This window comes from Electrona antarctica, assembly GCF_951216825.1.
Source record: "Electrona antarctica genome assembly, chromosome: 7".
Lineage (NCBI taxonomy): Eukaryota > Metazoa > Chordata > Actinopteri > Myctophiformes > Myctophidae > Electrona > Electrona antarctica.
The window spans coordinates 20,334,760-20,362,717 of record NC_136812.1 but is presented as its reverse complement, the minus strand read 5'-3'; the positions used below and the strand labels follow the sequence as shown (position 1 = coordinate 20,362,717).

The 27,958-nt window shown below is 41.9% G+C and overlaps 2 protein-coding genes across 2 annotated transcripts in view; both read left to right on the top strand.

The window, feature by feature from the left end:
• Positions 1-13,751, top strand: part of LOC306926797 (myosin IXB) — an 80,577-nt gene extending 66,826 nt beyond the window's left edge. The window contains 16 exon segments of the mRNA XM_079506232.1: positions 722-822; positions 2,263-2,444; positions 2,615-2,722; positions 2,852-3,022; positions 3,508-3,546; positions 3,655-3,766; positions 3,883-3,956; positions 4,587-4,779; positions 6,358-6,486; positions 6,964-7,069; positions 7,181-7,312; positions 8,996-9,119; positions 9,349-9,399; positions 10,597-10,718; positions 10,840-10,979; positions 11,780-13,751. Of these exon segments, the coding sequence (XP_079362358.1) occupies positions 722-822; positions 2,263-2,444; positions 2,615-2,722; positions 2,852-3,022; positions 3,508-3,546; positions 3,655-3,766; positions 3,883-3,956; positions 4,587-4,779; positions 6,358-6,486; positions 6,964-7,069; positions 7,181-7,312; positions 8,996-9,119; positions 9,349-9,399; positions 10,597-10,718; positions 10,840-10,979; positions 11,780-12,333 (2,338 nt within the window). The 3' untranslated portion in view covers positions 12,334-13,751.
• A 2,857-nt stretch (positions 13,752-16,608) lies between these two features.
• use1 (unconventional SNARE in the ER 1 homolog) lies at positions 16,609-23,577 on the top strand. Its single transcript, XM_079506321.1, has 8 exons — positions 16,609-16,992; positions 17,689-17,738; positions 18,130-18,208; positions 18,432-18,584; positions 18,935-18,950; positions 19,082-19,103; positions 20,278-20,440; positions 21,645-23,577. Exons 1-8 carry the CDS (start codon positions 16,891-16,893, stop codon positions 21,825-21,827), a joined length of 768 nt encoding a protein of 255 aa, XP_079362447.1. The 5' UTR covers positions 16,609-16,890; the 3' UTR covers positions 21,828-23,577.
• Positions 23,578-27,958: the final 4,381 nt, after the last annotated feature.

Here is a 27,958-nt window from a genome sequence, read left to right as displayed (position 1 = left end):
TTGGAATATACCGTTTTATAAAAGACTTGACTTGAGTTTCTCCTTGTGAATGCTGCAGCACAGCCATGTCAATAACCACGATAAAGCACACCCTCCTCTGTGTTATTGCTTAATCATACTTTTCTATATTGTCACTTTATTGCATTATTTTTGCATAAAAAATAATAAGCATAGTAACTGACTAACTGTGCAAGAAAAGGAAGTGGGCCTTTTTGTGCAAGCTTTAAGCGTGCACATTCACCAGCAGCACATAAAGAAGTAAAAACACAAAACCTGCATAGAAAATAAAAAAATCAATAAATAGGAAAGACAGAAAAACACATGAAATTTGTAATTATTTCATGTCAGTACTTAATCAGATAAACTACAGTGTCTATGAGATGTGTCGTTATGGGTTATTTTATTCCTAAAGAATGATGACTTTAGTAGGTCAATACTGTATGTCAGTTCCATAACTGCCAGCCTATATTTGATGAAACAGAAAGACAAATGGAAGTCATATTTTTTCTTGGGTGGAGTGAATGTCTCTCAAACTCTCGAAAAGAAACAGGAATGTCTTGCTTACATTTTGCTCATTTAGGGAATTTGAAGAACCTTTGAGGTACATCTCAGTTGTTTATACAGGGATGTGTTCTGCAACACAAAAAGCAGGACAACTCAAGCAGGATTCTGATTAACTTTGTATGTTTGATAACAGAGTTTTTGTGTTTGTGACATGCAGGCCGTCGGGTTTCCTGAGGAAGATTCTGAAGAAGCGTCCTCACAAGGAGGCACACACTCCAGATGATGGGGATTTGACAATGGCTCAGTCTCTCGAAGAAGGTAATTAATACAGAAACCGTTGGAAAACAAGACGGGGTCTAATAACGGCTTGGCTTCCATGTGGATCTCAGACGTCATGTGGCCAGTCTATGGCATCAGCATTAGTACGTCAGTACTACGACATCAATAATCTCAATATTTGGGCAGTTTCAGTCGGTATACATATTTTGTTTAAAAAGTTCAAAACATGTGATAAAGAGAAAATGCTGTGGCCTAGAGAATTGCACAAGAAATGTGGTGCTGGTGCAGTACACCGATGCAGACAATCAGATGTTACTGTGATGCTTGGCTTGTGTGCTATCTATCCTGAAGACGTCACGACTCAGGAGGTTGGAGCCTCGTACTTTGTCGCACAACAACGTTAAGCATTACTCAACGTCACGTGGAGCTGGGCCTCGAAGGTCTAGCAACTCCAGTTCTTGGAGTGAAATGTGGAAAGAAAACACAGGTTTATTATTATTATAAAAATTCCAGGGGCTTAACTAATCAAGCTGTTTGCTTTCTGGGTAAATAGTGTCCCGTGCTGGATCAGGCTCAATGCTAATAAAATAACTGTGAGCTCACAGTCCTGTTTGGACTATGCAGCTCATGCATACTTTCTGCTTTGGTTGGAAGAGGAGGCTGAGTGTTAATGAATACAACTTAAGTCCTACATACTTAGTTGACCGCTGTACCCCATGGGGTCTATACTAGGCCCCCTCCTTTTTCCCTAGACACTAAGGGCTCCATTTTCGGGTACAGGCCTTAGTTTAGACATACTATTGGTCCGACTGTCATTAGACCGACAACCTACCTCAAACACTAACCTAACCCTAACCGCAAGCACGGGAGCAGCGCATGTTCGACCACATGTCCGACCGTTGTTTCCGCATGTTGGTCCGTTGGTCCGTCTAATCTGCGTGTGCATCCCCTATTTTCACTGATGCCTTACCTCTTATTCCTGAACTTCTTTGCCTTTTCTTTTTTTTTTTTACTATTTTGAAAAGATATTTTAAAATACTTCAAATAGCCGACATCAGCTATTTGATCTATTTAAAGATGTTTTAAAAAATTGTAAAAAAATAAAAAAGGCAAAGAAGTTTAGATGTAAGGGGTAAGGCACCGGCGAAAGTAGTATCTTTGCCGAAAACGTTTGACGTGTGACCTTGTAGAACTTTTGCTACTTTTGCTGAATTGGAACACTACTAGTGTTAACCGTTCTGTGCAATGCCCGTTTATTTAGAATTTGTCACATTTGAAGTTGAAGTTCTTTTTTTTTCAATCAGTATTTCTTTCTGTAGTATACCAATTAAAATCCATAGTATGATTTTAACTCGGAGTGTACAAATGGCAATACATTTACCCATTAATTACCACTTAAGATTTCACGGTGTAATCTTGTAATAGCGTCATTGATTCTCATCAAAGCCTTTGTGATATCTCTCACTTCCCTCACATCAGGGCACGCGTCTCGTTCACAATCTCAGAGCCATGGGGACGCTCCTGGTAAAGGCCTGAGCCGCAACCCAACCATAAAGATCAGCCGGGCAACACGAGTCTCCGAGCAGTGGAACGCCTCTTTGGACAGAGAGATCACCAACGCCAACGAGCTACGACACCTAGACGAGTTCCTGGGCAACCAGGTATTATACGAGGACCGCATTATTATACTGTTTCTGTACACGGTAAAATCCTCAGTGTTTACTAAACGGTAAACGATTCATTTGGTTGGTTTGGAACTAGAGCAGAGTTTCTGTCTTGTTCCAGTAAATTACTCACCTTTTGTTTGATGAACCTTTCTTTGCCTGTGCAGGTGAATGATTTCCGCTCCAGAGGGAAACAGTTGTCAGCCACAGAAGCCATCTTTGTTACAGCCACCATGCAGTTTAGAGAGACCATCAAGGCCATGTATTCTCTGCCAGTGAGTCCACACACACACACACACACACACACACACACACACACACACACACACACACACACAGACTTTCTCAGTCACACTTTCTAACCTCCACTCCTTTTTGTCGTCCTCTCCCTTAACGTGTACCAGAAACCCACCACTGGCTACAAAGGCTTGATGAAAGGCTACCAGAACGAGGTGATCCACCTGGCGGGGGACCATCAGAAAGGAGAGGTCCAGTTGGTGGTCAACCTGTTCCAGTCGGTGCTCGACGGATTCATCCGGGGAGAGATCAAGAAGGAAGAGGCTGAACCTGCCAAGGTAAAGAAAGAATGCAGTGATTATGTATGAATGAACGAGGGTTAATATATAAATTGAATAAGCAAACATGCATTGCATGTTTCTATTTTTGTGATTAGCAGTATGGTTTCACCTGCACATAACACAACCTTGCAGTGATAGGTACAAAGATACAGCAGAACGTTGCATCTTGAACATCTTTGCTTCATCTTTAAATGCATGTGCATTCTTCATTTGTGGTACAGGACAACGTGGCATTGCACAGCAAATTAAACGTCTCTTCTCTATCTTTGTAACGTTAGTATGGAGTTGTGGCCCTGTTTCTGTTTGTATTTTACTGCCCAAGAGGTCTGTAGGGAGATATACTGTACTTCCGGTGTTTGTCATAACAAATGGCCAAAGCCCATAAATAAATGTGACCTGGAATCTCTTAACCTTAAACCAAATATTTTATAAATACAATTTTGACTTGATTTTTAACTTGACTATTTGTATCTGTCTTCCAGCCTGCTAAAAGGAAGAATAGGAGAAAAAAGGACAAGAGTGTAAGTATGCATGGGATGACCAGCCATATTCCATTGCTGGTACTGTATGTCACTCTTGCAATACCTGTTTCTCTATGTGAGTTTATTTCATAATTGATTGTGTGATAGATGGAGAGTCCAATGGACCACGAGTTCAGCAACTACCAGGTGAGCATCATGCAGTCATGTGACCAGTGCACCTCCTACATCTGGGCTATGGAAAAGGCCTACATGTGCAGTGGTACGTTTGAACACCAAAACATTACTTTGCTTGCTTGTTTTGCCTCTGTATATCCAACTACTGAAGAGTCACACATTTTATTTAAAACGTTGTTGTTGTTGTTTGTTTTTTTCTAGATTGCAAGATGGTATGCCATAAGAAGTGCATCAGCAAAATAGTCACAGACTGCAACACGTTCTGTGCCAAAAAGGTAGCTGTCCACTCTGGTTACATTTGCACAACTCTGAGTTAATGCTGCAATCTGTCAGATGTATGTCCTTCCCAGGTATCCCACATTGAGAAATGACAGAACACCCGCTTATATTGCCCTTTGAAATTCAGGCAGTATTACTTGTCAACCAGTACAGTAGGTGCCCTAGCTGACACCAAGGTCTAAATTATTCAACGGCAGAGTAGGGGGACCACCTCCAACCACTGTAAATTTGCTGGTCATATTGTATTAACCCATTTTGACCTGAGATCAGATTCTAAAAATGTCTTCTACATCCTGACAGTTTTCTGAAAAAGCTATGTTTCTATGTCAGTGGTTCTTTGATTTTTCAAAAATAGCAGACCTACAAGCTCGTAGCGTGCCACTCGGTGGCGCGCTATGAGCTTGTAGATCTGCTATCTTTCAATAGCTAAAGCATAACATAATGCTAACACCAAAAGGGGTTCCCGCCCAAAATGGGTTACATACTCAGTCTACCTTGCTTCAAATACAGTTTTAGTCATTAAAATAAGTTAGGGGTTGCAGCTTTAAATAAATTGTGATTTTACTGTTGAATCCGGATGAATGTTATTTAATTGATCACTGTTGTGATGGTATGTCCATTCACAGAGTGATGAGGACTCTGGCGCTCAACACTTTGGGGTGCGTGTGTGCCGCTTGATCAGCGATAAGAACCCTGTGCCCATGGTGCTGGAGATGTTACTGGAGCATGTGGAGATGACCGGCCTTTACACCGAGGGCATCTACCGCAAGTCTGGGTCTGCCAACCGCATGAGGGAGCTGCACCAGCTTATGGAGAACGGTCAGTCCTCCTAGCCAAGTTGTATTCACCGATAACATACTGACTGACTATGTGTGTATTACACTTACTAGGGGTGAATAATCCATTAGTTGATTGAAAGATTTAGTGAATCATGTAAACACTGCTTCCTGTTGCAACGTTTTAGTCTTACGACCTTCATCGATGTACTGTATCACCAACACAATTTTGCCCTACCAAACTGTAGGGCAAAATGTGTACAAGTTATAACCATTATTAATTGGATAGTGGATACCTTCTCCCAGTACGTGACTATCCGTATGGTAAAACTATATAAACTATATAATTTACTTTGAGCTACAGTGACATGCATATATCGTGAACATCAGCAAATAAAATAGTGCGCCCCTCTGGGCAGATATTTCCCAGCCTCAGAGAGACTCACAGAATCACGGGGGCGAAAACATAATCCCCACCCCTGGCCGCTCCAGCCTGGCAGAAATAATTACGTACTAACATTGGATACGTGGCTTGAGTTTGTGATTCGCTGTATACGAACATGTGGCAGTGTGTGCTAACCTATGATTGGTCTACCTTTGTAGACTCGATGTGAAAATTTAAATAAGATTTGGAGCACGAAGCAGACTGTGGGAATCATCTAGGGATACTATATGGCATTTGTTTCATATTATGAAATGTAAAATTACAGTGCTGCTTAGTAAATATATTAACTCAAATTCAATGTGTCAGTTTGGGTTCCAATAACTTGTAATTTGCATTTACTGTAATTCTGTGTGTTCAGATGCTATATAATTTTCATGCAGACATTATGTCAATGTACTATTATCCTTGATTACATTGGGATGTCATAACATAAGCCTATCACCTCGATTCTCTGACTACCATTACCAACCCAACCCCATAGTCTTTTGTAACCAGACAATCAAAGATCTCCACCTACGACCTACCGATACATCTGTTGACATCTAAAACTGTGTGGAAAATATTTGGAGATTGCGGAACCATTGCAAAGAGTTTAGGGTGGGTGGGCCTGTCATATTGGTATGGTAAAAACTTTAGGGTGGGCCTGTCATATTGGTATGGTAAAAACTTTAGGGTGGGTCTGTCATATTGGTATGGTATCATGATTGGTAGACGTAGGTGTGTTAGCACTGTAGTCCCTACTTTGAATTTAGATAATAACGAGCATTTTCTGTTTTCTACAGAGAGAAAGACAGATTAAATACAAAAACAAAATCAAAGTATACCGTTCAAAAGAATACATGTTGAATTTGAATCCTGAAAAGTAACATTTTTGGAGTTTTTATTTTGGTGTTTGTTTGTTTTTTCTTAAATATTTATGCCACGATTTTGCAACCCATTTTTCCACCCTGTGTCAATTATCTAATGTAATCCTGGGCGTTACACTTCCTCTGCCAACCTGGGGAGGGCAGTGGACTGACCTCAAGCTTCCTTCTATGCATAAGGAGTCCACACTGCTACTTTTCACCTGACGGGGGAGTTTCCCCGGCCGGATGTAGCGCATGGAAGGAACATGTTATTCCGACCAGATCCTTCTGTCTGTGTTTTAATTTTGTATTGATGTGGTGTTGTTTCCAGACCCTCATATGGTGTGTCTGGAGGACTACCCCATCCACACAGTGACAGGTCTGCTGAAACAGTGGCTGAGGGAGCTACCTGACCCCCTCATGACCTTCACTCATTACAATGATTTCCTGCGTGCTGTGGGTAAGGATGCCAGTCCCCACTAGAGGGCATTGTTAAACAATTTAAATTGTAAGCTGGGCTCCTTCACAAGAACTGCACTTGTGATCTGTCTTTGTACGTGGTTTGGGCTTCTACTGCTGATGAAATCGGTTATTTCATTGACCAAGCCAACATTTAAAGTGAACTTGGTTTTGACTATCTCCTAAATGATCCAGATACCCACTGTTGTAGTGCCACTGTTGTAACGTACTGATGTACAGTGCACACTCATATCCACTGATATCCACTGATTATTGTCTGTAATTATATCCATTCATAGGTTATATATGTATATTCATGCACTGGTTCCATTGTGTCGATGGCTAGGGTCTATTTATTTTATTTTCATTTTATTGTTATTCACCGTTAATGTTATTACAACAACTGAATATAAAGATCTGTCGTATCTGTTTATTGCCAGTAAGTGAGTCATTATTCCATAATTCCCTCCCTATGTAGAGCTTCCAGAGAAGCAGGAACAGCTCCACGCCGTCTACAAGATGCTGGAAGAGCTCCCTACAGCCAACTTCAACACACTGGAGAGACTGGTTTTCCATCTAGTCCGGTAGAGATCTCACTTGGCCTCAACAGAGATATTTGGGTGACAATGCTATAGTACTGTACCCACTTGGTCACATTTAAACTGAACTCCAGCTGTGTGTGACTTCTCTTACAGAGTGTCCAAATTGGAGGTTCACAACCGCATGTCTTCTAACTCACTGGCCATAGTGTTTGCCCCTTGTATCCTGCGATGTCCGGACAGCGCCGATCCTCTGATGAGCATGAAAGACGTCGCCAAGACCACCATGTAAGACTGCCCTGGCTGGGTACACTGTAGTTCAAGACCACCATGTGAGACTGCCCTGGCTGTGTACACTGTAGTTCAAGACCACCATGTGAGACTGCCCTGGCTGTGTACACTGTAGTTCAAGACCACCATGTGAGACTGCCCTGGCTGGGTACACTGTAGTTCAAGACCACCATGTAAGACTGCCCTGGCTGTGTACACTGTAGTTCAAGACCACCATGTGAGACTGCCCTGGCTGGGTACACTGTAGTTCAAGACCACCATGTAAGACTGCCCTGGCTGTGTACACTGTAGTTCAAGACCACCGTGTGAGACTGCCCTGGCTGGGTACACTGTAGTTCAAGACCACCGTGTGAGACTGCCCTGGCTGTGTACACTGTAGTTCAAGACCACCATGTGAGACTGCCCTGGCTGGGTACACTGTAGTTCAAGACCACCATGTAAGACTGCCCTGGCTGGGTACACTGTAGTTCAAGACCACCATGTAAGACTGCCCTGGCTGGGTACACTGTAGTTCAAGACCACCATGTAAGACTGCCCTGGCTGGGTACACTGTAGTTCAAGACCACCATGTAAGACTGCCCTGGCTGGGTACACTGTAGTTCAAGACCACCATGTAAGATTGCCCTGGCTGGGTACACTGTAGTTCAAGACCACCATGTAAGACTGCCCTGGCTGGGTACACTGTAGTTCAACCAACCCAACCCCATAGTCTTTTGTAACCAGACAATCAAAGATCTCCACCTACGACCTACCGATACATCTGTTGACATCTAAAACTGTGTGGAAACAATTTGGAGATTGCGGAACCATTGCAAAGACTTTAGGGTGGGTGGGCCTGTCATATTGGTATGGTAAAAACTTTAGGGTGGGCCTGTCATATTGGTATGGTAAAAACTTTAGGGTGGGCCTGTCATATTGTATGGTATCATGATTGATTTAGAAAGCAGTAGACATAGGTGTTAGCACTGGGTCTCTCCACTGTTCTAGTCCCTACTTTGATATGGGCGGGCTTTGGTACATTGACGTTCAATGCTTGAGACCTTTGACTGACAGTAGCTCTGACCAATTGCGTCAAAGAGAAAATGTTTGAACCCGCCCCCCGGGAAACAAGATCCATACACAGCATCTCCAGACTCAAATACCACACGACTGGCTTATTAGCCAGGCTATCACAGGGCAGAACACAAAAATAGACAATAAAACACAACCAAATAGTTAAAATGATAGAACAATGGCAAAGAACAATGGCGAGACATGGCCAAAGCTTTTTTGGGGGCCCTCAGCCAAAAAACGTTGAGAACCCTGCAATAGAGAGCACAGTGCACTACAATACAGTATATAGACCACAGTACAGTAACTATAACAATAAATATATAGTTGCACCGCTCACTTCACACAGGTGTGATTGCGAACGAATTGATCACTAACTATAGAAGTGTGTGTGTGTGTGTCACGCTGTAACACCACCCGCCCGCCACCAGAGGGCAACTGAAATTGGAACGATACAGAGAAGAAATTGGAACGATACAGAGGTCTGTGTGTGTGTGTCTCAGACTGCCACAACAGCTTCGTTCGCTTCCCGCCTTTACGTGTCTTACTTTTTTTGTTTTGTTTTTTTTTTACTTTTGAAAGGATAAACCAGTATCTTATATATATCATATTCCCTTTGTCTGTGTGTAGGTGTGTGGAGATGGTGATCAAAGAACAGACTAGACGCTACAATGAAAAGATGGAGGAGATTGAACAGCTGGAGTACGCCGAGACTCTGGCCGTCAACCAGCTCAAACTCAAGAGACAGAACACGGTGAGGGATACATCCTCGACCCTGGTCCCAGTTCAGCCTCGGCTCACATGTATTTTAACATACTGCCATTTACATGTTTTTTACATAACTTTCTTACGCCATACCTCTAATTATCTCTTGACCAGTCATCCTCAGATTGTTGTTGTAAAATCAACAGATTCTAGTGTCAGATAGCACTGTGCCTCCAGTCACATGGGTAACATGGGCAATGTTCCTTGTCTCTCTTTAGCACTACTGGCATTTACCTCTCAGGTTCTCAGCTCCTTACAAAGGAGTGGTGGTATGTATCATTCATGCATCAAGTTCTCCCGGTAGTTCCAGTAGCTGCAGTAGTAGCAGTAGTGGTAGTGTGCCCTGCAGAATCGTTACGCATGGCATGTAGATGTGGGTGACTTGTGTGACCTCACTTCAATCATCTCCTCTATAATCCCTTAACTCTTTTCTTACTAACCTGGTAGTGCATTGCATGACTGTGTTAGCTTGGCCTCAGTTCCGTTTGTGATGTGAAGGTTCTCTCCTGTTATCCCTGGCGCATTTGTGAAATAAGGTTTTTCCTGTGAACAGCATGACTTTCAAAGTATTACGGCAATAACAATAACATTTTGTGTATGTTTCATGATTTGCCAGTTAATTCATACATTGTCTACATGAAATGGGATATTTATGGAAAGACGAATGCCTTGAAAGTTATGGTATTTACAAAGGAGTGTTTCTCCATTGAAATTATGTTTTTTGTATTATTTATTTTGTAATTGTTGTGATGGGTCCTGTCTAACGTCAAAGCTCCACCTACTGTGTTGTGTTGCGTTCAACAAATGAACCGGGGCGAATGCAACGTAGTGCAATGCAATGCAACGTCAGCAGTGGAGCACCCTTCATTGATTAAAAAGGGAACATTCTCTGTGTTGACGCCCGATGGCTGCAGTGGTGCTTCGGCGTAACTATTGTCTCAGCCCTGAAAATGACCTTTTTATAAAGATCCAAAGCTCCCAGGAGGTGCGGCCCCTCACAAGTACAGTAGGGGTTTCTTAAAACTGTGGAATTCTGTGCACTAGGTTTGTTTGAGGCACTGTATGCATTTCCACCCCTACCTAATAACTTTGGTTTGAAAGTTATTGCATCTCGCCGAAGGCCTGCAAGATGTGTTGTGCTGCAGTTGCATGACTCAACATGTGTTGTGCTGCAGTTGCATGACTCAACATGTGTTGTGCTGCAGTTGCATGACTCTACACAGGCGTCATCCACCCTCCTGTCCTTTCCACTTCCATTCACTAACCAAGGTGGTTTAGATTTCACATGTGGGTCAAAATCATATGTTTGATTTCTTTACGAGAAATGGACATAATATTAGTTACTGGCCCTGTATGGTATGGCAAGTATTCAGTATGTTCTATAAAGAAAACAAATAGCCATTTTGGCCCCGTTTTGGTAGAGCGGTTGTGTGAGGCGTGTGTGATGACGGCGTGTCTGATTGCAGGTGCATGAGAAGGCCAGTTCTGAGCTGACCCCAGTCCCTGAGAATGAGCCGCTGGACTCGGACACAGAGACCGAGACTGAGAAGAACCTAATGGCGCGCATTAAGTCCATCAAGCAGGAGAAGTACGTGTTTTTTAACTCTGTCGTCATTACATTAGAATCTCTCTCTTTCTCCTTTCTCTGTCTTTCATGAGCTTGTTGTGCACACCTTTATCTGATGTGAGTGTCCTCCCCTTCCTTCCAGAGAGGACCTGGCGTGTCGACTGCCAGAGCTGGAGCAGCCCGGTTCAGACCAGGAGAACTTGGACTCTGAAGCCTCGCTGAGCTCAGAGAGCCTCCTGGATGAACAGCAGCGCTGCCCTGCCCAAGGCTCAGAACCTGAAGGTCGGTATACAGTTACAGACTGGCCTCGGCTTCCTTCTACCTGTTTTTCTCAGTCACCTGTGGGTTTCTGATCAGTCCACGGGGCCCCTGGATTTGGCCCTTACTGTCTTTTGTGGTGCAGGTCTGGACCAGTGATGGTGATGGTGGTGGTGCCGTCTGCTCTGTAGAAAAGCAGGTTGGAGCAACTGTGTGTGTGTGTGTGTGTGTGTGTGTGTGTGTGTGTGTGTGTGTGTGTGTGTGTGTGTGTGTGTGTGTGTGTGTGTGTGTGTGTGTGTGTGTGTGTGTGTGTGTGTGTGTGTGTGTGTGTGTGTGTGTGTGTGTGTGTGTGCACATGCTTGCATGCTTCTCTGTACATTGGTGAAGGCATGTACTGTATATGCATGTATTGCAAAGTAGCATGCTCAAACTTTGTCCTCGATTAAATAATTGAGCATTTTGGCTCACCAAAACCAAAGTTTATGCATTGTGCACATTCACAAGTTTAAAATGCTGAAGCCAAATATTTTGCCTCCCTGTTACTCAGTTAAAATCTTTTCATGTGTTTTGTTTTTGTTAAGGATAGAAGCTTAGTAGCTTGCCATGCTATCCTAAAAAACTGCACTTAACCCAGCACCCACTGTTGATGTGCATAGGTAATGCTTCACTACTGGTTAACATGGTGACATCATGATATTCCATGACACCATGAGACCATTTCAGGATGGCTGTATTTGACCTTAAAATGTATCGGGGAAAGGATGTTGACTGACTCTTTATTCTCTTTATCTCTCTCTCTCTCTCTTTCTCTCTCTCTCTCTCAGGGCGAGGTAGTCCCCTGAGGAGATCAAAGCCAGCCTGCCCTCCCAAACTATGTGCCCTGCCTCTGCGAGCTAAAGCCCCTGGTGGGCATTCCTTTGTGCCAAGCCTCAGCAACGCTAGCTCTTCCTCCTCTATGTGCAGCTCGGCCTCCTCCACCTCAGCGTCCTCCTCTGCATCCTCCAGGCACCCGCTGCAGCGGCGAAACCCCATCATTCCTGGCACAGTGAAGCTCCCTCCCGGTGTCCATGGCCAGCCTGTAGTTCCAGGCCACGCCCAGGGTCAGACTCCTTCTGGAAATCATCGATCGTCATTTAAATTCCTCAGGAAGAGAGAGCAACCAAGCCGCCGCGGAGACGGCACCCAGTCCCTGTATATTGACAACAACTCTGACCCATTGTTGTCTTTCTCCTCCTGCCCCTCCTCTGTTTCCTCCTCTTCCTCCTCCTGTACAATGGTTACATCCTCTCCTCAGCCCCAGCACACCAAAATACCAACCTCCTCCGCAACAGGCCATAGACGTTTTTCTGACCCAGACATCCCATATATGGATGATTAGGTCTGATTGGGGCAAGAAGGCTCCACTTCATATAGAGAATGATATGCATAGAAAGACACTCTTGCATACGACCCAGTAGGAAAAACACCAATAGTACCATTGGCATGGCTAGATATCATAGATGACAATAAAACTAGGTTTTAGGTTAACCAGGAGAGGATAGGAACTAGGAAATACATATGAGGATCCTAACCCATGGAACTGAATTAAGTAATTGACCAACGTAACAAAAGATGGGTAATTTCTATGGCTGAATGGGGAGAGACAAATGGAGACTGTTACAGTTACGGTTGTCATGGGAGCTAATAAATGAACTGCACATTTTGTTTAAACTCTCATTGACATATGACAATGAACGTAACAGGACAAGATGTTGCCATGCACTTTTTCTATCATTGTTAATATATTGAGGTTACTATTGAAATAACAAAATCACATTTTGGCTGTTTGGACAGCCTCATCTGATGGACCATTGTTTTTTGTTTTGTTTTTCTGCTTTTCCTTTTCTTTTCTTTTTTACACGTAATTCAAGGAAATATTGCAAGCTATGAATTTGCACCTTTCCATTCCATAGTTCTCCAAAAGAGCAAGCCAAACGAGTGTGCTCTGACTCTGTTAATTAGTGCCTTGATTTTGTATTGTAAGCTGTCAGTGTACAAACTCAATGGGTCCTTTTTACCTGTATCTCAATGGAGCCACATGGATGGGGTGGGAGTTGGGGGGGGTTAGGAGAGTACCTTTTGTATGATACGTTTTGTGTTTATTGTGCTCAACCAACTCAAGATGTGTTTAAACCAAGGACTTGACCCACTCGCATGCACAAACAACACACATTGTGAATGTCGTTCTGGTGCCTTGGTCAGCAGCCTCATTCCTTCACCTTTGACCCATAGCACAACACAGTATACTGTAGGAAGGAACAATGCTAAACCGCTTTTCACTCGGCAAAGGGAAATGGGAGCAGCACAGACACTTTCCCTGCTGAATGGAGAAACACCAACCCAGCTACAATACCAGGGCTGTGCCATGATGTATTTGAAGCTCAAAGGTTTTTGACTGTTCTATTAAATACAAACACGGCTTCTCTTAAGGTTGTTTTATACTCAACGGGCAAAAACAACTAATTCTAAAATGGGAAATCTGTCAACAGACACTTGTCTTATGAGTATAAAGCAGCATTTAGCTGTGCCGTACCTGCCAGTCAATGGCATGCGCTAATATGTCAGACTTGTTGGAACATGGCTTAGGCCCACTGTATGATAATGTAATACTAATGTTACTCTCTGACTGCTGATTGGATGCTGTTTGTTGTCTGTCTGTATGATAAGGAAGGTGATGTGTTGATGTGAACAGGGAGTGAATGATGTGAGCTGTAATGCTTACTATTAACAGGACAATACAGAACATGGTGCGTTTAACACTTGCCCTCTTTGTTTTGATTGGCCCACCACCTGTGCTGTGGTGATGTCATTTTAAAAAAGACAGTTTGCACAGAATGTTTATCACTGCTGAACTACAGTAACATCTGCATTTAATGTTCTGTATCTACAGTAAGCCGAAGCTCTGTTTAAACTACAAAAGAAAGTATGCACTAATTTCACCCGTATTTAATAGATTTTGATTTGTCCTTGCAAAGTGCATCACCATTGCAGACATAAACCCATTGATTAAGTGCACTGCATTATCAACTAACAAAGAGTTGTAGCGTTTGTGGAGACAGACGACAACATTGACATTAACATCTCCTGGAGGAGAGCATTGTCAAAACGTCATATCATATCATAAATGCATCATTGATGATTGACATCACAGGTTGTCTACATGAAGTCTGACATCCACATGGGAAGCACACGGTCATTACCCTGTCTGGTTGTATTCAATCTTTCACAAGGTGTAATTATGCTGCCGCAAATGCTAATCTTAGCCGGGGGTGAGAACTGCATGCGTCTAAAATTTTAATCCTTAACCTGAAATTTGACGGCAGCAGTGGTATGGTTGGCAGCTGTTTATTTTTTCACTTTGTTAAAGCTCATATTTGACTTGATGGTACAGTAGTAGTCGAGTAATTGTAAGATATTGGTATGGTATTTGGACTGACGGATGATACTGATATCGTGATGAAATCCGGAGACATCTGCCTGGCAGTCAAATGCTAGGCCATAGGCATGGTCTCTTCTCTGGTCTGCAAATTGGGCTGCAGGTTGCTGGTGGAAGATGCCTGGTCCCACATGAAGGATTCACTCCTCATGGCAAAGACATGCTGGCAGATATGATTACCAAAAATCATAACATCACTTGTACCCTATTAAGCAATCTCCCTTGATTATCAACCTGTAGAAGACATTACATAAATGGCTTGCCTATCTGTACTTACTTAAAGATAACCTGAAATGAAAAATATGTATTTTGTTCTGCCTTTAAGACCAGACAACTTCTGCAGTCATATTGGGCTGAGTTAATGTCAAACAAAACATTTAAAAAAAATATGATTGGGAATTGTTTATAAGCCTATCAAAAGTCTAACCTTGATTGTTTTGTGTCAAACAAAAGCATCATGCTTACATCAGCAGGTACAGCAGAAATCCACCTGTCCATCATCCTAACACATGGCTGTGATTCAGTATGCTGTACACCAGATGGCGCTGCTGTATCTTGAATGTAAATGCAATGAAGAGTCCATTGTGCCGTCGTCAAAAAAAGGAAAAACGGCGCCCTCTGTTCCTAACTGAATTCAGAATACCAATCGGAATACAAATTTATAACAACATTCATACAATGTTTTGTATAGCACTTTTCTAAATACTCAAAGTATGTGCAAATTGTGGGACATTGCATGGAGGTTTCTGGTTGATGAAGTTGTACGTATTTTGGGGTTGTTAAAAAAATGTTTTGAGAGTTCAATAACTATATTGAAAAAAATTCTCTATGGAAAAATACATAAAAAATAGGTCCCAACAAAAAGGCTTGTATCATATGGTAATTTAATAACTCATGTTTTGTCCGTGGGCACACCTAAGCTTCCATGTGCGGCCAAAATAAGTTGTCTGCTGGTGTCTCTTCCGGGTTTTTAGCAAGGAAGCTCCACCCACGCGGCCAGATTCCCGGAAAAGCTTGCCCCAGGGGCACCCTGCCGCGTGGGTGGAGCTTCTTTTCCATCCACCAGCTGTCTAAAAAGCCGGAAAGACGTCCTTTGGCCGCGCCTGTCGGCTCAAGTGTGCCCATGCTGTGTGAAGGAACAGAAGTGGTCACGTGACTGGGCTGCGCCATGACACTTTCATGAATACTTTCATCAAAGATAGTTTATGTATGAAGATGGTCCAACTTCATTGGAGCCACTAGATGCGAAATGGTACACAAAGCCTACAAATGGTCTCCTAAATATAGTAGGCGTGGTTTGCTTCTCCCCGACAGCCACACCGTTGACATGATTCTGCGGAATTTAGAAATGAAACCATTGGGAAACTTGTGTTGGGGAAACTGTGTTCATTGCATCGCCATGAAACCCGATAGATGCATTATTAATACATGAATACATATTGTACAGTATTTGAACCAAAAATGAAAACAAAATGAAAACAAAAACAAGGCCATTTTACATGTAAATGGCCCTCCTCCTCATTGACCAGGCCTTTTCAAGGAATGAGGCAAATAATGGCATTTCATTTTCAATTACCTTTAGATCATACAGACTACATAATCTATCCTCCTCAACCGTGCCTACATATCTGCCTGTCTCAATATGCAGACCAAGTATGCCAGCTCTAATTTGGGCACATAAGGATAGTTTCTAATCGTTTTAAATATGTCCATTCATTTCACGTTATAATATTCACATATTCACATGCAATTTTGATGTAAATCAAAAGGGGGGGTAACTACCTGGCTGTCAGTGGGGACTCGGGAGTGTTGGCTGGGAGGAGGAGTAAGGGGGGGGGGGGTACTATCTGTCAGTGGGGAGTGTTGGCTGATGAATGAATATCAACATCCTAATACATCCTAATACTGGGGGGTCAAATTATGCAATTCCTGCTGTCAAAATATGACCCCCGTCAAAAAACACTTTGTTAATAATGTTACTGCCAAGTAATAATGTTACTGCCCACCTCACGCAGATTATGATACGGGAAGTAAAGCAAAATTGGCCTCTCTTGCTAATTCCATGGCTAATTCTCCTCTTGGGCGGCAGCCGCGGGGGTGGAGCTTATTTTCCATCCACCAGCTGTCTAAAAACTCGGAAATTACGTAAAACACAGCTTCTTCTCTCCGCGGCTGTATTCGGCTCAAGTGTGCCCATGCTGTATGCATGTTAAAGCATATATAAATGACGGAGCGGTTGAGCAAAGACCCGCCCGGGCCGCCCGGCAGCACTGTTTAATGCAATTTATTTGTGCGTGTTATACGTATTTTTTGTTAAATTATTAATGACAAAGTTGTACAGTGTATATCCATAACATAAACAAGGCGCAGCACGATAGCAAACAAACTAGTTACAAAGGTCCGCCCACTCGAGTTCTGCCTACGTCAAATCCTCGCGACGTCTTTTCAGTTTTAAACAACATGGCTTCGTCTAGGTTGGAAATCAATTTTATCCGATTGTTGTCCCGTTGCGAGTCCATAGCTTCTGAGAAACGAGGGGAAGAGGAATGGAGATTAGAAAAGGTAAATTCACGAATCACCGCTATTTTTATTTCTCAAGGCAGCATTGCTTCTTCAACGTTTAGTAGAAAGAAAACAGTGACATGTCACAGCGTTGTTGACAGTCAGCGCTGCAAAGCCTTCAGACTGATAGCCACGTCGCCACTGACCGCAATGACATGTCATTTATATCGAAATAGTCAACAACTGAGTTATATTTGACACTGGATTTACATGCCATTTAATACTCGTTATAAATCTCCACCGGTCCTGGATAACTGTTTTAAAGTCGGATGAGCTTGTTATTCTAAAAAGGTGCCACTCCTGCTGAAACGTATGTGACTGTTATTGTGAGTTGGACGCCTTACTGTGTGTATAGTTATGTAGTGTTTTGTTTGTCTGTTTTAATGTAGTCAGTATGTGATTTGTGGGACCAAAAATATGATGTTTGACTTTGATCCATTTGGCATTTGTTATCAAGATTGTATGCTAATGATTTCATTTTCATACAATCTAATTCTGTGGTATGTTTTACCATCTGCCTCGTCTTTTCTACAATAATGGCCTTATTTGATCTGACTTTTACTTTCGTATGATAGCTATGCAAATGTCAAAATTTGATTACTACTTCTGGTGAGCTATTGACAATCGCACACATATTAAACTAGTGTAATATGAATTAACAGCAACAAACAATGGTCTTAAATTCCTCACTTCTAGTATGTTGGTGCTCTGGAGGAGATGATGGTGGCTTTAAGGAAGACTGCAAGGTAAGTCAGACAACATTCGAACAAAAAGGTACATTTATGTCTCTGTAACAATGCTTCTTGGCAATAACCATAGTTGGGAAGACAGTTTTTCCCTTTAAATTGTACCCCATTCATAAGGAACATGCATTTGTGCCCATGAAAAAAAGCCAAATCTTCTCTGCCAACGCCAGATATGTTGTTGCTATTGACGTGTTGGATGATTCAATCATGATTGAATCAGTAACAAGGTAGAAACATGACATATTAGTAATTCAAAATGTACAGTTAATCAAACTTTGTTCCGTCGTGGGCCTTTGGATGTGTTCGTTACATAACTGATTTACATAGTTTCAGTAAATACCATGTTATTCTAAGATTATGCAGCTTTTTTTTGTTGCTTTTTTCTCCCCAGCAAGCCCACACCAGAGGTCCTGTCAGACTACACAAGGAAAGTAGATTTCCTCAAAGGACTTCTAGAAGCAGAGAAACTGGTCAGTGTTAATAGTAATTAACTCAATTTTCTGAAACATTATTTCGGAAACTTAATCCGGACTGCGGATTACATTCTAGTCCTTATGCAATTTATTTCTTTGAGTTATTAGAAAAACTTGCTTACTGTAAATCGCTCTGGAATGATTAATAGCGTCTGCTAAATTGTAAGGTAATGTACTCTATGATTCCCATCTTATGGCTCTCCCATGTGTTTGTGTGCAGTCTTCCCCAACAGAGAAAGCCTTAGCTAATCAGTTCCTTGCTCCTGGTCGGACACCCACAATAGCCAACGAGAGAATGCCAGCCACTAAGACTGTCCACATGCAGACCAAAGCTCGCTGTACAGGAGAGATGAGAAATGAGTTGCTGGGCACGGTAAGATTACCTATTTGCTCCAGGTTTTCATTATGCTCCAGGTTTTGCTACATTGTAGCCTGATTCCTCCTTCTGCATTGAAGCGGTCTACATTTGGTCCATTAACAAGCCACAGTAATTTTCTTAACTGTTTAAGTGCCACCGACGAGATGACGAGATGTTCATCAATATCATTGATATTGATGAACATGTCAAATACAAATTTCTACATTACTTGGAAGAAAGAAAGAAAAGGAAAATAAATATATAAGTAGTCTTTTCTGTACACCAATTTTGGGTGGTCAATAAATAAAATGATGAAAGACATGCAATACTGTACATCCTAAATCCTCTTTTCTGTCTCTTCACAGGGAATGTCTGGTAAAGGTAAGACTCATAATCAACTCAAGAGACATCTATATCAGTATCCCTTTATAAAATAGCTGCACATTTACAATATTATTTATTGAATGGATGAATGAACATTTATTGGTGTGATTTTCTTCTATCCTTCATAGGCACAGATTTGCGAAACAGAAGGTAAAGATTTAATGCATTATTTAATTTCAGTGAGAACTAATCACTTTCTTTTCAAATGTGTCCATACCTTTTAAAAAGCACTTTTTGTAATTATGTAACAAGCTCGTGGCTGTGATGGAATGTGATTTTCCTCGACCTCATCAATAAAATTCTTGTACTTACTTACATATTGTTCACGATAAATTTCAATCCCCAATCTACAAACTTACAGTAGCCTAACTTATGTTGATGGTATTTTAACTTATTTAGCTGGGAACCCCCTCAAGGACCTTGGTGTCCCCATACCCCACTTTAAGAACCACTGGTGTATGGTACTCTCACCTAAGTAAGAGATCCTCACCCATCAGTGCATCCACCACAACAACGCCCCTTACTATCTAAAGGAACTCATTGAACCCCCAACCTCCACCCGCTCCCTCCGCTCTGGTAATTCAAACGCTCTCAAAGGAAAAAAAGCCCAATCTCCGCACTATAGAGCGTCGCAGTCCCGCCCCTGACGAGAGGCCCGGATAATAATTCCCTGTTCATTTTCCCCATAGACTTTTCAAAAAGTATTTATTTAAAGACATTTATGCAGCGGACAAAGCCAACTCGGCTCGTGACAAATCATGACAATAAACACAATGTTTTCGGCCGATCAAATAATTAGAAGAAAATAAAGGCAGGGTACAACACGTTTTGGTTTTCTTCTTACTAATTATTTGATCTGGCTCATTTGTCACGAGCCGAGTTGGCTTTGTCCGTGCCGGAAACGTCTTTAAATAAATACTTTTTGAAAACTCTAAATGGAAAATGAATGGGAAATCTCTTCCGGGGCTCTCGTCGTCATGAAATGGGGCGGAACTGCGACCCTCTATGGGGGACCGGGCCTATTGCTCAGCTGCTCCTCTGCTGTGGAATGCCCTCCCAGACCACTTGAGACTAGCACCACAATCCGTGGACGCTTTTAAAAGGGGACTTATGACTTTTTTAGGCATTTGCCTAGTTGGACTTTTAGATGCCCTGTGTGCTTATTCTTATTTTAGTCATTTCTTTTCTCCTCTTGATGTAGTAGACCTTTGAGATTTGTTTCAAATGTAAAGTGCGTCATAAATAAAATGTATGTATTATTATTATTAATATTCTGAATGTTAAATGCCTTTAAATATGATGGCAATCATCTCTCCATCTGCAGAGGTGTGCCTGTAGATGAGCGTCAGTCTGCTGCAGAGCTGGATGCTGTGCTGCAACATCACCACAACCTGCAGGAGAAGCTCGCTGAAGATATGCTCAACCTGGCCAGGAACCTGAAGAACAACACCCTGGCAGCCCAGAGCCTCATCAAACAGGACAACCAGGTGTGTGTGTGTCAGAGTCTTGCAACGGGTCGGATACCCGTGGATACCCTGTGGGTACCCGAGTTTGACGGGTGTTAACGGGTGGTTAAAATATACTTTATATTTTTAAATTAACTTTATATATATATAAGTTAACGGGTGCGGGGACGGGCGGAACGCAACGAAACGCGGGTGTGTGACCTTTTTTAATCACACTGCAGTTAAGTCCATCACATGCCCAATAGTCCGGGAGCCAAAGGGTGATTTTTGGCTGAACGTGGTTTCGTCAGATAACGTTTTTTGTAGCTTGGGGTCACCTCTTAATAATTCAAGAGGGTGCCCAGTGATATCCCTTGAGCATTTTGAGTGGTGCAACCACTCCAAGGAACAGCAATGTCCGTGTACTATGTACTGTATGTGTATGTATGTGTGACTATGAGTACCAGTAGGGGCAAAAGTGGTGCTGTTGTGCCAGAAACAGAGAGAGAGATAGTGGCCACTGCGAGGCTACTATTAATTAAGAGTGGGAACACAATCTTACAAGATTTAGAAAAGACGTCCTGGTCAAAGGTATTTTACAAGACCATCCCATCTAAAGTGAAGATGGTGGCAACAACAGCCAAATCCATTCAAATGCTATCTATTCAAGGGTCATCGTACTCCTGTCTAGTGACCATGATGTTAATGTGGAGGATGCTCTCGCCTATGAGCTGGCACCCATATGCGTTTTCTATCCGCACAAATAACCAATTTTGAACAATCAGGCTTTCATATCATATAGGTGCTTTAATTGAAATTGCTCTCAGGAACCGCTCAACTGATTTTGTCCTCATCGTGATGTCATCAATGTCACCCTACTTTTACAAAGTTTACAATGTCCACCATTGTTGATTTTCCAAGCTGGCATGGAATGGAAACAAGCCTGGTTTTATCTAGCATCAGTATTATAATGACTCAAATATTAAATAATCAGCATATCAGCACCCCCACCACCTCAGGACATTGTGGTACTGCAGCTAAAACTGCTTTCAAAGTCCAGAAAGAAATGACAAGGACTGGTTATATCAGAGTGGTGATTGAGGCTCAAACCATTAGAAATAACTTTGAGGGACATAGACAATATGATATTAAATATTAAAAGCAGTTTTAAAATGCATGTTATTTGCGCTTTCATTCATCAAGGATTTAAATGTATTGTTGGGTCTCCCTCCTTCTGTCCATGCAGACTCTTAGCCAGTCAATGCGTCAGGCAGACGCAAACTTTGAGAAGCTGAAGACTGAGTCAGAGCGTCTGGAGCAGCACACCAAAAAGGCTGTCAACTGGTTCCTGTGGCTGATGCTCATCCTGGTCTCCTTCACCTTCATCAGCATGATCCTCTTCATCAGAATCTTCCCCAGGCTCAGATGACCGCTGTGTGTGTGCACCGCCTGGAAACCTCAATTCCATGACCAACATCGGTTTACAGAACAATATAAGAATATAGGCCTGCACATATCTATTATACACTACGTATGTAGACTCTGTACTGTATGCGTTCTATACAGCACAGCTGGCGTCAGTTCCACATCAGCTCTTTTTGATGGACCAAAAGGTTATGAAGTTAAATGTTTTATTTACTTCGCAGGCTTATAGGAATCTTTTGAAAGAAGAGTTTTTAAACGTCAGTATCATTTTAGGGAAAAGGTAAGGAACTGACGATCATCAGAAACTAAAGCATTGTCTTAATATCCAATGGAACGGAACACCTCACCCATAACTTCATCTTCATATAATTGGTCCTCAATTCTCAAGATGTAACCATGTCTGTCCACTCACTCTGCGTCTCAGAGGAGGGCTGTGTGGACCGGTAAGAAATCTTCCTACTAGTGGCACTAGTAGGTTTGTTTTTTTATGCTAGAACAAAGGCTTCTATTTCAACATGCTTCCAGGAAGAGAACGGCTTTAGTTTTTCTTAGCCATTGATGATGTCATTGGTAACTGTCCATATCCCACCAATGAGACTCAGCGTGAGTAGACAGAAATGGAGACGTCTTATAATGAGCATTAGTGAGACTACATGAAGATTCAAGATAAGGTTGAACATGGATGAGTGGTCCTTTAATCATGGGAGTCACACCCATATACTGTATATGGTGAGTTCGACGCGACACCCCCACTCTCACAGATCTGTGATGTCATCCCCACCACTTTGACTGGCTGTTTTTGTTTTTTCCGCTTGGATGTCCGTGATGCATTATGATCCCGCCGCAGTTAGAAAAGCCCTGCTGTGATTGGACTGTTTTCCCTATATGAAAGTCTATTGGCTGTTGATTGTGTTCAATTTAGGTGAAAAAAGAAAATAATTGTGCACGTTAAATGCGAAATATTTGCCAACGCATTTTCAGTTTGGTTATTCGTCATGCTCCTGGTGTATAAGGACATGTAATTGTTCCGCTAGCTAGGCTGTTCTGCATTGGCAGCATGCTCAGTCTGTCTCTTCCTGGGGATTAAAGTGATATTTCACACAAAATTAGGTGGCCCTGACAATTAGTAGTGTCACCACTTATCTGACTTCATTAAACTAGATTGCTAAATCTTCTGCTTTGAAATTAGAATATTGTTTGGCTAAATGGCAGACAAAATTTCACCTAAGGCCTAGTGACATTCAGTGTTAAGAGGTAAAAAGAAAAAATAATTGCTGTTTTCTCTCCTTTTATCAAATGCATTATTTTGCTTTCTCTTGTATAATTTGGTCATTCTGTTTGCACGTTATTCCCCAAATTTACATTGGTTAATGACAGTCTTATGCTTGGTTTGTTTTGTGTCTTGATGTTATGACAGATTGTAGTGGTGGTGGTGGTGATGATGATGTGTTTGGCTTTTGTGTACAGTAAATTATTGTGAAAGGTTATCCCCTTCCCTCATAGCAATAGACAGACAAGGTTAATACTGAGGTGTGCGTAGTTGACCAGCAAAACACCAAGTCATTATCTTTGTAATGTGAAATGCTTACTTAGTATCGTAGGTCATCTTGAGAAGTAATGCATGGAAGGAGTGACTTTGGACAAGCTTTAAATCTGTCCATGATGAATCATTGAGAAGTTATGTGCAACAATATGTCAATCAGTAATTTAATTTATTTTGATCTTAACTTTTGACCATAAAATTCCAAATCAGATTGACGGTATTTCTTAGTTGGAGATTTAATATACAGTGTATTTGTTCATTGTGGACTGACATTTTGGGCCAACATTCCAATGACATGCTTGTATTTCTGAAACATTTCAGTTTATACATGTAATTATTTGCAACCCTATCCCAGACAAGAGGCACAGAAGGAAAAACTGGTAGGATTTTACTCCAGGTATTTTTGGGGCATGTGGATCACATCATGTGGAAGAAGTGGTAGTTTGAGTGACATTGAGTATACTTTGATATGGTATAGTAGTTCTTCATCTAAATGAGGACTGTAAACATTCAGTTCTCTACCAAAAAAAAGCATGTCAGGGAAACGTGGACATGGAGGGAAATCTATTTTCAAGCAGAGCCAAGTCTGAAACTTCAAATATTACATGTCTAACTCATCTTACATATTATGGTGCAATTTGATGGTGATGACTCATGGCCAACAAAGTCGGTTATTGATTAACAAAATAAATAAATTACATCATACATTCTGAACTATTAATCATAGAATGATTAATAGACATTGGATTTGTAAACTTGCCATTTCACACGTGACATGCTGTAGCTCAACTAGAAATTATGCACACTATTTCCCTTGTTTGGAAATATATTAGTTTTTCATGTGATGGTGAAACTGTCAACTCTAAACCAATGTTAACTAGAAAAAGTGCCCTTCTGGGCACAGGTCTCCACCAGGAGGATAGGACTGTGTGAGATGTTTGGCAACATGTTTAGGAGTAATATAAACATGTTTGCCTTTGATGGCAATTGGATGATTTGAGGCATTTTGTTCCAAAATTGTTGCAAAAATCAACCTGTTGGTGGCGCTATAACAGGCCAATGTGAAAAGGGTGGGATATATTCCTCAGCCTAGTAGGAAAATGTGTGAAAGATTTCACGTAAATTGCATGCTGCGTTCATGATTTGAGGCTTTTGTTCAAAACGGGGCAATCTTGCAAACTGTGAAAGCCAATTATAGCCAATTAGGATGGAATATGAAATATGGGACAGATCCGACTTGAGCACATGACCATAGAGATACTCTGTAACGATTTGTGAGATTTTTGGACAGAATCTGGAGGAGTAATATCAAAAAATGTGTTTTACAAAAGTCGGCCTCCTGGTGGCGCTATAAAAGGCAGATGCGGAAAATGCAGGTCAAAGGTTTGTCCTTGGCCTCTAGGGAGTGTGCATGCAACGTTTCACGCAGATCGGTGCAGTTTTAGGTAAAACATGTGAAAAGCTGCCTCATGGTGGCGCTATAACAGGCCGTTCTGGAAAATGTGGGGCAGAGGTTCATCGTTGGCATCCAGGGAGTGTGTGTGCAAAGTTTGGCATCGACCGGGTTAACGGTGCCAGAGATTAGCTGGTAACGGACGGACGGAAGGACACACGGACACACGGACGGACACACACACACACGGACGGAGTGCAAAACATACTCTCTCCCCATGCCTTCGGCCTGGTGGAGACAATTAATGGAGCATATGTAAAATTGACTTCAGTCAGTGTGCAGTACCTTTTGTGTCTGTAATGCAGTAAGTCGATGTGGCCACCAGGTGGCAGACGTGACATTAGAATGGCAGTAGATAACCCCAATGACCTCAATAGTCCAAACAAGCCACGAATCCCAAATTAACTCCACTACCTATTTAAAACTGAGGATGGAGGTATGGCTAAATAAAGGCAGTAGGCTACAGAATTGAACACAGCACATACCGTGCGGGGCCCTCTGTAATCTTTCAGAGTAGAGCTCTGTTCTGTTTTATTGCTCAACTTTATACTAGTTAACATCAACGCTCACTAGCAAAACAGTGGCAGCAAGGATATAATGAAGAAAGAGAGAGAGTAACCGCCAATAAGTTCTAATGAAGTTACAGTAATGTCTCTCTGTTGGTTTGAATGCAGACTACAACTCTGAGGTCTGTGTAGCAGGCTGGCTTGTCCAGGCTTGCTGCTCTGCCCCTGGCCCTTCCCTGGCTGCTGCCTCACCTCATGGCTGGCTGGGCTAGGGCCCGACTTTGCTTGCCTGCTGTATATTTTGGGATCCCCTTGGGGTATTTCTTGCTTTCGGAAGCTGAGGTATGCAGGTCCACCAAGAGACCAAATGAGGTTGTGTCAAGCACAGCAGCTGTTTGAGCGTCCATTCTCAGGCCATTGCCGCCCAATGTTTGATTGGCTGTTCAAGGCTAGTTCCGTTTGAGGAAGCGGCCCCTTGAACTTGAACAGCTAGTTTGTCACTGGTGGGATTTGGCATGTTTGTAATTGTTATGGCACCCCTTTTAACTGAAATTCCACAAAGATGACCCGCTCTCTGTGCTGTAGCCTGTCTACACACTGTCCTACATAGATGGACTCGTGGAGCTTGGTTAGTATACAGGTGCATCTAAAAAAAAATGAATATCGTAGAAAAGTTAATTTTCTTCCATAATATAATTAAAAAAGTGAAACTTTCATATATTCTAGATTCATTGCGCATACAGTGAAATATTAAAAAAAACTCCGGTCTCAAAATATTAGAATATTTTATGAGACCACTAAAAAACATTTATAATACAGAAATGTCGACCATATGAAATGTTAATTTATGCACTCAATACGTGGTCTGGGCTACTTTTAAACAAATTATTTCATCAATGGGGTGTGGCATTGGAGGTGATAAGTCTGTGACACTATGGAAGCCCAGATTCGATTTGATAGCAGCTTTAAACTCATCTGTATTGTTGAATCTACTGTCACACCTTCCTCTTGACAATAAAACATACACTATCTGTAGGGTTCAGGTCAGGCCAGTAGGCCTACACCAATTTCTAGTAGGTTTGGCTCTGTGGGCAGGTGCCAAATCGAGCTGGAAAGGAAAATCAGCATCTCCATAAAGCTTGTCAACATACTGAAGCACAAAGTGCTCTAAAATATCCTGGTAGATGGCTGTGTTTACTCCAGTGTGAAGTTTTCACTGACAGTGCAGACAGATAATGCAGATAACATGGCCCCAAATCATCACTGTGTTTTGTCAATTGTAGAGTCAACACAACCATTTGTGTGCTTCCGTAGGTTGACAAGCTTTAAGAATATACAGATTTCCTTTTCCAGCGGCACTTGGCAACTGCCCACAGAGCCAAAACTACTAGTAATTGGTGTACTGACCATGGTATTACTGTCCAACTGCCCTGACCTGAACCCCACAGAGAATCTATGTTTTATTGTCAAGAGGAAGGTGTGAGACACTAGATTCAACAATACAAATGTTTGTTATTTTGAGATAGGATTTTTTGATTTTCATGAGCTGTGTGCCAGAATCATCAAGATTAAACAAAAAAAGGTTTTAAATATTTTCACTTTAGACGCAATTAATCTAGAATTTAAGAACGTTTTACATTTTGAATTATATTACGGAAGAAAACTTCCACGATATTCAATTTTTTTTAGATGCACCTGTACATTTAAGTAGATGCTATTAGATTCACCCCATTCCATGAGCTCATGTGGCTCATGGATAACTGTTTGACCTCTGACCCTGTCAAACGGTTGAGTTTTACCTTGTTAACAAATAGCAATTCATATTTTGTGTTGGTGCATAAAATAGATTTTAAATCTAGTCTTATTTTAATAAATAACTGACATTGATCCTGCTCTATTGAGTCGTGTGTGTGTGTGTGTGTGTGTGTGTGTGTGTGTGTGTGTGTGTGTGTGTGTGTGTGTGTGTGTGTGTGTGTGTGTGTGTGTGTGTGTGTGTGTGTGTGTGTGTGTGTGTGTGTGTGGTGCACTGCACGTACACGTGCGTACATCTGTGCGCATTGTAGTCTGGTTTTAATTGGTTTGATCCCTCTAAAGTTCTAAACAGTGAAGAGCAGAAGAACACGTTGTAATTCCTCCACAGTGCAGATCTGCAGCTTTTAACACCCAGTCCCACTCCAGTCTTTTTAATTTAGTTTTTGGCTGCAGTTACAGTGAGGATTTAGGTTGCCTACAGAGATGAAGGAGATTCTTTTTTTTCTCTTTCGTTCTTTCTCTCTCTCTCTCTCTCTCTCTCTCTCTCTCTCTCTCTCTCTCTCTCTCTCTCTCTCTCTCTGTCTCTCTCTGTCTCTCTGTCTGTCTGTTTCTCTTTATTTTTCATTGACTGCCTTACGGGAGCAAAAGTGTTTTCTATGTCCCTTTGACAAACTTCTAAATGTTCTGTAATGTTAATGAGCTAATGGGTATATAAAAGACTACTGCCTGTAAGGTTTTAGTGCAATCCACTATCTCTGTCTCTCAGGCATACACACACACACACACACACACACAAATTCAGTGATACTACTATATGATTTGTACACTGCCAATTGTGTATGATTATCAGTCAGTGAACTTTTGATACAGCTATGAGCCTC